Genomic DNA, 11,222 nt, shown 5'->3' with positions numbered 1-11,222 from the left:
TGGGGAAGACTATTTCCCTCCTGCTCTCAGCATTCCATAGTGTAGTTTTTTGTAGTACTTTGTGTAGAGTTGAGGCCATCCACATTAGCATGTCTATTGCTCTTTTTCTAGTTCAGCTCATGTTTAGAAAACCATGTTGGTGAGACTTTGTGTGTGAACCTCCTGATATTCTTAGGAGACACAATCTCAAAGCCAAGTCCCTGATCCTCCCCTTCTTACAGTCTTTCTGCCCGCCTTTTGCGATGACTCTGAGCCTTAGGCATGAAAATTGTTTGGTAGATGTATCTATTTGGACTGGGCTCAACAACTCTGCACTTTGATAGATTGTGGTTTTCTGTAATAGACCTCAATGGTTGCAAAATAAAATTTGCATGATCAATGATGAGAACTACACTTATCTGTGGGTATAAGGACAAATGTTTAGAATTTAAAATTCTTCTATCTTAATATATTTTAATTTAAGGCACACACCATTGGCAGAGTCTAAAAACACTATTTTAATGTATTTAAATTTGAAAAATAATTCAGCAATCCATGCGTTCTATTGCCAGTTACCAAATTAATGCCAAAGGAGCATTTGTGGTTTGACACAAAACCTTAGTTGAGTTGCAAATAACACTTCCTTTCAGGAACTGACATTCTGCTCTCCTTCCAAGTGTCTTCCCACTCCAAATGGTTTTTGACTTTGACAAAGATCTTATATCTTTACCTGATTACCAACAATAAAAAATGTCATGAGAAGAGAAGGAAGTAATTACATATTTTCTTTGGTCCAACGTATCATCACTGGGGTCTCTTAAATTTCCTGTCATGTCAGTGGTCATGGATACTGGTGTAAATTCTGTAATCCTTGGGGGACTCTTCACAAGAGAGTGTGAGCTATGGAGGACACCAACTTTCCTTTCTCCATGTTGGCAAAGCTCAGTGTAATTTGTGACTTTCTAAAAGGGTAAGATGTGGGGACAGAAACCACACCTGACTCATGAAATCTCTCACTTCTTCTAAGTAGGTCTGAGAATTTAATAACAAAACACTAAAAATAGACTGTCAGACAGATGGTAGGCAGCATCTGGAGGAATTTATAAAATTCTATACTCGTATTAGGTAAAAAAACTGGTAGAGGACCCAGCCTTTTGCCTTCTGAAATGAAGCAGTCATTCAGAACAGAGAAGAAAAGTTGTAGTGTGATTTACTCACAATGGGACAGCATATATCTCTACTATTTGACCAAAGCATGTCCATGTGTGGATGCTATGAGAAGGTGGATAGAGGAAAGCTGGGAGGTCCCACCAGAGCCCAACCCCAAGTCCATCTTGGATTTCTGGCTTCTAAAACTGAGGGGAAAATGCATTTATGTTCTTTAAGCCCAAACCTTGGATATTACTTTATGGCAACTATGACTAATATAGGACAGAAATGCATTAAAAGGGAAGTTGAGTATATAGTAGCCTTCTGAGACATAGCTAGAAGACAAAGTAGGAAATAGTCTGGAATGAATTGGCACAGGAGACCACTTCCTGAATATAACACCAGTAGCACAGACACTGAGAGTGACAATTAATAAATGGGACCTCCTGAAACTGAGAAGCTTTTGTAGAGCAAAGGACACAGTCAATAAGACCAAACGACAGCTTACAGAATGGGAAAAGAGCTTCACCAACCCCACATCTGACAGAGGGCTGATCTCCAAAGTATATAAAGAACTCAAAAACCTAGACATCCATGCTAGAAACCCCATCCAATGACTGAGAGAACTGGATGCAGAGATCCATGGCTAGGCCCTGGGTGGAGCTCCGGGAGTCCAATTAGCGAGAAAGAAGAGGGTTTATATGAGCAAGAATTGTTGAGACCAAGGTTGGATAAAGCACAGGGACAAATAGCCAAACGAATGGAAACACATGAACTATGAACCAATGGTTGAGGGACCCCCAACTGGATCAGGCCCTCTGAATGGGTGAGATAGTCGATTGGCTTGATCTGTTTGGGAGGCATCCAGGCAGTGGGACCGGGTCCTGTGCTCATTGCATGAGTTGGCTGTTTGAAACCTGGGGCTTATACAGGGTTGCTTGGCTCAGCCTTGGAGGAAGGGACTGGACCTGCCTGGATTGAGTCTACCAGGTTGATCTCAGTCCTTGGGGGAGGCTTTGCCCTGGAGGAGGTAGAAATAGGGGGTGGGCTGGGGGGAAGGTGAGGGGGGCAGGAGGGGGGAGAACAAGGGAATCCATGGCTGATATGTAGAACTGAATTGTATTGTAAAATAAAATAAAATTAAATTTAAAAAAGCTAGACATCAAAATACTGAACAATCCAATTAAAAAACGGGCTACAGAGCTTAACAGAGAATTCTCAACAGAAGAATCTCAAATGACTGAAAGACATTTAAGGAATTGCTCAACATCCTTAGTCATCAGGGAAATGCAAATCAAAACAACTCTGAGATACCATCTTACACCTGTCAGAATGGCTAAGATCAAAAACACTGAAGACAGCTTATGTTGGAGAAGATGCGGAGCAAGGGGAACACTCCTCCACTGTTGATGGGAATGCAAACTTGTACAGTCACTCTGGAAATCAGTATGGCAGTTTCTCAGAAAGTTGGGAACAATTCTTCCTCAAGACCCAGCTATACCACTCTTGGGCATATACCCAAGGAATGCTCAATATTACCACAAGAACACATGCTCAACTATGTTCATATCAGCATTATATGTAACAGCAAGAACCTGGAAACAACCTAGATGCCCCTCAATTGAAGAATGGATAAAGAAAATGTGGCACATACACACAATGGAGTACTATTCAGCGGTAAAAAAACAATGATATCATGAAATTTGCAGGCAAATGGATGGATCTACAAAATGTCATCTTGAGTGAGGTATCCCAGACTCAGAAGGACAAACATAGTATGTACTCACTCATAAGTGGATACTAAATGGGAGAGAAGGAATGGCCAGACCGCAACCCACAGCTCCAGAGAGGCTAGCTAACAGGAAGAGACCCTAGGAGGGACACATGGATGACCCTGTGAAGGAGAAATGGATGAGATCTACATGAGTGGACTGGGTGTGTGGGGGGGGGTGGCAGAGGGCGAGATGTGGAGGATGAGAACATAGGGAAATGGGAGGGTCAAGCTGGAACAGGGACAGAGTGGGAGGGCAGGGAGGAAGATACCATGATAGATGAAAAATCAAAGTACTTGGTACAGCAGCTTTTCACAAAGGCAGAGAGAATTAAGGAATACGAATCTGGTGTAAGAATTATGCTTGTGCCTACAATAATGTCCCCCCCCAATATTTTGACGTAAGACAGATTAATAATAATAATAATAACAACAACAATAACAATAACTACAAGGCTACATTGATCAAATTAGGACTAACAGTCTGATTCTCCAGCTGGTACTTCAGTGCAGCCCACATATGTGTTACTGTAGGAGCAGAAAGAACATGAGGAAAGACCATCTTTCCCCGTTTTTAAGCTGTTGTGCCCTCACTACCTGTGTGGTGAAGCGAAAGTTTTTTACCAGTTCCAGGTATAGTTGTTTTATCCTAAAAATGAGAGACAATCCTCTATAATTATTAAAAACCCCTCCTAGGTCTAACATACATTTCTGAGATTATTTCAAGAGCAGAAAGAGACTGGACAGAGTGTTTTCAAATAAACTACAATGTAGAAAACCTCTTCAGCATATTGAAACCCTAGATTCATGAAGCACAGACTACAAATACACACTATGGCTAAAGTAAGCTTTCTGTAGGTGCTCTGTCAAGCAAATTGCCAATCACGATTGCCTACCCTGATGTCACAGGAACAAAGAGTTGTCGTCTAATGCGAGAGGAAATAAGTCATCTACTGTGTTAGAGAAAACCCACAGTGAGATAGAGAATGAGATTCTCACATGATATGAATTTTCATTTAGCCACATCTGTCCTTAATCTGTGTGGGAAAGGATAGTTTAGGTTTCCCATTGACCTTCTTAACTGCAAGGCACCACTGGGGATGATTGGGGATGAAGTAACATCCAACACATCCACATGGAAAACAGAGCTGAAGTTTTTCATCACAAAGATCTTTCTATGCTATATTTCAATGTTTACTGAAACAAAAATTTTATAAAACAATGATGGTATTACTCATTTACGGTCTCATTCAAAGTTGTTTCAATAGGAAATGTACATTTTCTTTTGTCATTCTTGTTCACAAATTACTGAAATATTTCTATGCAGCTTAAGAATTAGCACATCTTCCCGGTCCCTGTCTAACATGGTAGACATCATTAATTTTTACTTTAAAATGTAGTGTGTTTGTTTTTTCTTCTTGTTTGCCTTTCTTATCCTATCTGATTTCTCTTCTCTTTTATACCTGCTTTCTTCTTTTCTTCATTTCTGCTCTCTCTTCATTTTCCCTTCATCATGGGAACAAGTCCAAGGTCAGGTCTCTGATACTTTGCTGACTGTGTATCCTGAGGGGAATATGAGCTTCCAACACAACAACATGAAGAAATGGTGAGGGATCCTGAGGGTTGGAGGGAGGCAGGGATCAAGGAGGGGAATGGGAGGAAAGGGTCAACAAGGCAGATATGAAAATGCCATAATGACTCTTATTTTGAATGTTAATTAAAAAAATCTAAAAAGCAACAATGTTTTAAAATGAATCCCAGTATTTCAGTGCAATGTCTAGAATAGAATCAGGGAAAACTGAGAGTGTTCGATCTTAAATATTAAAATTCCATCTGATTCTGAGTGTACCTTCTCCTGCCTTTGAGCAGTGTTTGCCAACACATCAGAGCACGGACAAAAGGAAAAAGAAAAACAAACCAACCAACAAACCAAAAGCAGGCCTAAAGGGTTACTGCTTAAGGATGAGTGACTACAGAGAGAAATAAAACAGTTCCTTTAAAACTGTAATAGGGCGCTGGAAAGCTCAGTTGTCAGAGCATTTGCTCATCTTACAGAGGAGCCTGGAATAAAATTCCCAGAACCGCTTTCGGGTGGCTCACAACTGCCAGCAATTCTGGTTTCAAGGGATCCTGTCACCATGTAAGGTGTCTAGAATCAGTCAGTTTTCTCTGCCTGTTAGACGAATAAGAGGCAGGAAAAAGAAATCTAGAAACACTAGGTAGCAGCAAGGGAAAAACATCTCAGACCCAGCCACAGAACTGACAGATGAAAGACACCTTTAAAAAGTGAAGAACAGCTGGGTGGGGCAAGGAAGGGATGGAAGGGAGAAGAAAGGAGGAAGAAGGGGAGGAGAAGTGGAAGGAAGAGTGTTAGGGTGTTGGAGAAATCCCACAAAAGATCACCATCCACCCATGCAATCAACCAGAGCATTTATTTCCTGGAGAATAAAGGTCCCAGCATGCTGGGGCTGCACATCCTACATAAAGGCAAAATGGTAACCGTGAGAGAGGTTTGCAGGCTCCTTTTAAGCACAGCTAAAGGGGAGTTTCAGGGACAGTTAGGTCATCTCAGATATGACTGGGTTATATGACGGACAATCATATTAGTGTATTCCTAGTTGGCTAGGGCTAACAAGGACTGCCTAAGGCTAAAGCTTTTCCATTTTAGGGCAGGCCTGGATAAGTCCCAGGCTCTGTCCTTTTTGGTGATTACCTTGGGCTGCTAAATGTGGGGGCCGGCCCAGTGGCCCAGGCTTGGTACATGCTATCTCCCTCATCCCTGACGTCAGAAGCATGGAAGATTAATTGTTCCTTGTTCTTGGCTTCCTCAGAAACTGCCTATCCAGTTTCACGAGGCAGGAACTGAGGCCTGGATCTTAACCGAGTTATCAGGAGCCTGTCATGGTATTTGCCTGGCCTTCTCAAGGAGAAGCAGACTAGGCTGGCCTCTCCTGGAGGGCTGAGTGCTTTAATGGTCTTTCGTGGTCTTCTCCCAATCAAGGTTGGCCAGCATAAACAAAGAAAGGCTACTTGGGCTAAACATGTCCTGATCTGCCTTTAAACTTATCTGACTTGTTGGTGCAGAGCACAAGCAGGAGCAGGTGGCAGGTCTGCTGATGGGAACAAGAGCTGCCCAGACTGTGTCTTCAGTTGCTCAGTTGCCAGGCCTCTGTCATTAGGTCCGGGAGGTCAGGAAGGAGCTGGATGTTTGACATCTGTATTACTTGCCTATGTTCCCTTTCCATATCTGTGTGCCTGCAGGGACTCTGACTAACCCCTAGTACCTCAATCCAGTACCACCTTCAGGCCTCTGCATGTATGTGGTACACACACACACACACACACACACACACACACACACACACACACACACAAATCTTAAAACATTCTAATTTAAAAGAAATATGAAGCATGAACTAGAAAGTGAACCCCGGCCTTCAGCCATTCCGCCATCCTGGTGCCGTTTAAAGCGATACCACCACGTTGAGATAGATGCCCTCGGTAATATCATCATAGTTTGTAGGTATAGTAACCATTCAATAAAATTCTATTGAAACTCTGTCTGTATATTACATGTCAGAAAGACTGATTTTTTTTTTCAAAAAGGTTTTTAAAAATACAAAGCGGCCACAGCAGCCCACCCAAAACATTGCTACAAGACACAGCGTGTGTGGAATCCTACAGGAACCGTTTTCTCCTGTCAGTTGTGACAAAGCTGAACCTGGTGACCCAGAGCATGGGAGGTGAGAGCACTAGGTCCAGAAGTCCAATGTCAGCCTCAACTACACGAGATCCCGTCTCCAAAACGAATGAACAAGTAAATAAAAATAAAAGTAATGTGTTTTGTTTATCTTTTGTTTTCTAAAGAGGTTCTCACAATGTATCTCAAGCTGTGCTGGAACTAGCTTGTGTATTAATGGCCATTGGGTACAAACTAACAGCAATCCTCCTGTCTCACCCTCCTAAGTGGGGTGAAATTATAGGGCTTGATTTCCTGTCTCGTTGCTGAAATTAAGGATGAAATTCTGTATGCGGCTACATAGAATAGATTGTTTCTCAGGCAATCAGTCATAACTCACATTTTTGAAAAACGAGCTTTTAATTTTGTCTTAGTGACTTTCATGAAATCAAACATTTATCATTATCTGTTGTGGACCCCCTTGTCTTGAGCCTGTTATATAGTTAATACTGATGAGTCAACCAAACGAACATTCTGAGCATTTTGGTCCCTCTACTTATAAATGTGTACACTCCAAATCCTACTTAATGCCTAAACAAATGCTATGGTCAGAATGGCGGACAACAGCCATAGGTCAAAGTCAATTTCTGTTTCAAAGACTCTGGATTAAGTGTGAGTTATGTACATTTGATTGAGGTTTGGAAGGATACAAGAAATCTTAATGTCATTCTACAAAAGTTGCATGGTTTTGACTTTTAAGATATTTACGAAAGAAAAATTTCTGCTTCTATATGAGCCAACCTTTTATATTAAGAGATCGGGACAAATGGCGCTTCCTAGCTATCTACACTACTCAGGATTAAAGAGAAAATTAGAAGGACTACATGAGGGAGGCAGAATTTTATTTATAATTTCATATATGAAGCATTTAAATGACGCTTCCATGAAGTTCTCAGTTGTTGTGGCTTTGATTTTCCTCTATAGTTAAGACAAATTGTAACATTAGAGCCAGGGCTTTAAATACTGCATTAATCCGCTCTTTCCCTTCAAAGCCTAATATGCTGAGACTCAGGGAACTTGGTGATTTTCTTAGGGACACAGGTATGCCAGAATTTAACATGGTTCATGATTTGCAGTTCAATGCCCAAGGAGACTGGATTCTCCTACCACAGCATGCCTCTTTGAAGCAGTAAGTTGTCATCTCTGGAATTAAAAGGATCCCAGGTCCTGTAAATGAGCAACAGTCTCTTTCCAGTGAACAAAATAATGACAAGAACAGAAATTCAAGCACACTGATAGATCAGCTAGTAATTGTAAGTAGTGTTTTAAAATGTGTCACTGATTTTATTAAATAGTTATTTGGGTATCATATGTGATTTTTTTTAAAGGATTCAATGATATATTAATTGAGAGCATTCTAGAACTCATAAACTCAAAAAGTATCTTTTGAAATGTCTTCTAGTTAAAGCTCATGCTTTGCCGACAGCAGAGTCACACAGAAAAGTGTGAATCTGAAGATTTCCCTTCAGCCCTGTCTGCATGTTCTAGGTTGAAACTTAGACCATAGTTCAGGGTAGCACTGTGGTGAAACTATTCTATGCACATCCTCTCGCCTGGAGCATCTAACTCTTCTCTCCACCACTCGGTGGCATTCCTCCAGGAGCAAGGTGTACACAAAGAAAAGCTTGAGTCCAGGCAAGCTCATAGCCCTTTCTTCATCTTTTATATCACGCACTGAGGAATTTAATCTTATATTCACACCGTTCAACTCTGTTCTAAGTGGTGCACATATGGAGGAAAGGAGGTATTTTTAGACATTCTAATAATGGAATCAGTTTCACTCAAACAGTTTGTAAATATTAAAACCTCCTTCAAAAGCAATTTGGAAGCTAAATCTTACACAACTGCTTAGCAAAACATTTTTTTTTTGCCTTCAGCCTTTTAGACTGAGTGTACAATATTAGATTTCTGGACATGAAATGTTGTTTATAAACTTTCCAAGTTTTGGATCTATTAGCTGTTGCTGTGAGCTTCTAGTGTTTTCTCAGCTTTATCTTTTGGATCAGCCATGGTATCTTGGGATTCTTTGCAGAGTTTAAGAGCATTCTCACTCTGATTTTCAGCTTTTTGTTAAATCACATATGTGGATATTCTAAACAACTGCTCAGCTTTAGCGCTAGTCCGTCTATACTGATGGTAAAAAAAACCCCACCCAAACATTTATTACAATGTGTTGAATTTTTATGGTCCACATAAAATTGCAAGCTTCTCTGGTAATGTATTATCTTTGTCTATGCTACTCTTGCTTTTCCATCAAAATTATTACACCTCCAGGGACAAATAAATTTTTTTGTCTCTGGGATACTTCTGGCTTTAATTTTTAGTTTAGTGGATTTTGTTTTTAATTGTTTTGTTTTGCCAATATATTTTAAGAAACACAAGATTTAGATTGATATTCAAGCTAATACATAACAGTCCTTGTATCGGGTTCAAACCTTTACAAAGTCTCAGATGGCTCACCAAATGAAGCTAAGATTTTATTTGCTAAAATAGCTAAAATAATTAATACATTACCAGTGTATGAAATCTAACAATGATTTGCCAAATGGATAGTAACTTACACATAATATGTTTTGTTTCATTTTTAGAAGAAATGAGTTGAAAAATGATTTGGATTTCAGATGAGTTTCAAAGATAGAGAACATTGGATGAACATGGATCATGCTAGCCTGTCGGATTCAACGAGGTTGACTATGATCTTCATGATTTTTCTCTTTAAATACCATTGAACTTGCTTTAAAAAAAAAAAAAAACATCTTGCTGTTGTCAATTTGATTTTTTTCACTCCCTCTCTTCCTTTTTCCATCAAAATTAAAAATGTAGGCCTTATCCAGTGTATCCAGAATGTAAATGAATGCACAGTGTCCATGATATCTGCTTTGAGTCTGCAGAGTACTCCTCACTTAAAAAACGGAAGACAACTCACATATCTGTGATGAGAGAATTTTGGAAATTGACATTTCATTTCCTAAAACCTGGAATATAATGTAAGATGGCAATGGACTGAACTTCACAGCTAATAATACAATTTTCACTTTATTTTAAACATAGTTTGCATGTTATAAAAATACTGATCACAGTGAGCTTTACCAATTGTTATTGCTATAAAAATGAATGCAGGAACAATATTTTTAGTGGAAATAAATTATATAGTCATTCTTTTTTTTTTTTCCTTTTTTTTTAAATCACAAGAGAAAAACCTCAGCTGTCTGGTCACTGGTAGGAAACCATTCTTTGAAGAGGTCTTTTCAGATGAGCGCCCGTCCATTCCTGCAGCTAACCACATGGTCCAGGAAACACAGACTTGGGCCTCTGTCACCACGGCCCCACAGAGTCTTCCTGTGCATAAACAGTTCTAACGTGGCAACAGTTTTTTCAAGACAGTAAAATGACGAACTGAAAACTGGTATATCTTAGTTCATATGTGGTCTTTTCCAATATGATGGGACACAGCGACATACTTCTTCACTAAACGACAGTCCCGGATCACAATGCTTCAGTCGATTGGGACATGGCCGTCTGTAACAGCTAGAAAAACAGAGAGAAACACATGGTGAAGACCAAAGTCGAAAGTCATGATGCTAAAAATCAGCTTTTATGTTTTCTTAAGTTTAAACCAGGAAAAATTACTAATTTCATTATAAATGTGTTTCTGGGCTTATAAATGTTTAAGTGTGTGTTTATGTTTACGGAACTGTAGAGGAGTGGAAAAGCCTTTAAAAACATGTCTCTCTTGTGGACATAGCAATGAAAAGCTGGGCTATTGTAAGCATTAATTCTTTTGAAGTGCTTTCTGCTTTGTGGATGAAAGTAACATAAAACAGAAATTTTGAAAGTGAGTATTTAAGGTCTGCTGATTTCCTGTGATCACATAAGTCTGGCAATGTTCACACAAGTCTGGGATGTGCCTGGGACCCAGACTTCCAGGCAATTAAACCCAGCCATCTTGGCAAAACCATAGTCTTTAGCGAGCAGCCCCATCCACACTCTTGTGTTTTTACTCTGCAGCTGGCTGGATGATGGTGGATAACTCATCCTTCTCCACCTGTACTCCGGATGGTAGGGGGAAACATGAACAGTTAGGGGCCCTTCTTCATCCACACTAGACTTCCAATTGCTGGGAGTGGGTGAAAGAACAAATTACTCATCATTTGACTTTTGGAAGTTCTGTTTGCTATAGTGAATTGACTCTAGCTTTGACAAATGTCATGGAAGAGGAATATGCCTCACTGTGTAATGGACCAGAAAGTAAAAGTAAGGACCCTTAAACAATTCAAATTTCACCTCATTTGATGTAGAAAGGAAAGCACAGCCAATGATCTTTTAAAACATATTTAAAATTGTTAATTTTATTCATTTTATCATTGACAATTTCATGTGCATATATAATGCCTCCGGATTACTCTCATCTTTTACTCTCTCTTATCTCCCTGCCACCCCTAGCAACTCCTTCTCTTCCCTACCAGCCCCTTTCACATATTCATGACTTTTATTTTGGTTTATGAACTGTTCATTTTAATCATGGCCAGCTGAGTGATCACTGGATTGGAAGGATTCACTGGAGCCTGAGAGGGAGGAGGTCAT

At 39.9% G+C, this 11,222-nt stretch overlaps 1 protein-coding gene across 1 annotated transcript in view; it reads right to left on the bottom strand.

Annotated features, from left to right (window-relative positions):
- Nucleotides 1-9,511: 9,511 nt before the first annotated feature.
- Vegfc (vascular endothelial growth factor C) overlaps nucleotides 9,512-11,222 on the bottom strand; it is a 101,639-nt gene continuing 99,928 nt past the window's right edge. Inside the window, exon 7 of the mRNA XM_059244696.1 lies at nucleotides 9,512-10,166. Within this exon, the coding sequence (XP_059100679.1) occupies nucleotides 10,052-10,166 (115 nt within the window). The 3' untranslated portion in view covers nucleotides 9,512-10,051. The remainder of the gene's footprint in view (nucleotides 10,167-11,222) is intronic.

Source organism: Peromyscus eremicus, chromosome 17 (genome assembly GCF_949786415.1).
Source record: "Peromyscus eremicus chromosome 17, PerEre_H2_v1, whole genome shotgun sequence".
In the NCBI taxonomy this organism is placed as follows: domain Eukaryota; kingdom Metazoa; phylum Chordata; class Mammalia; order Rodentia; family Cricetidae; genus Peromyscus; species Peromyscus eremicus.
This window is presented reverse-complemented; position numbering and strand designations above follow the sequence as displayed.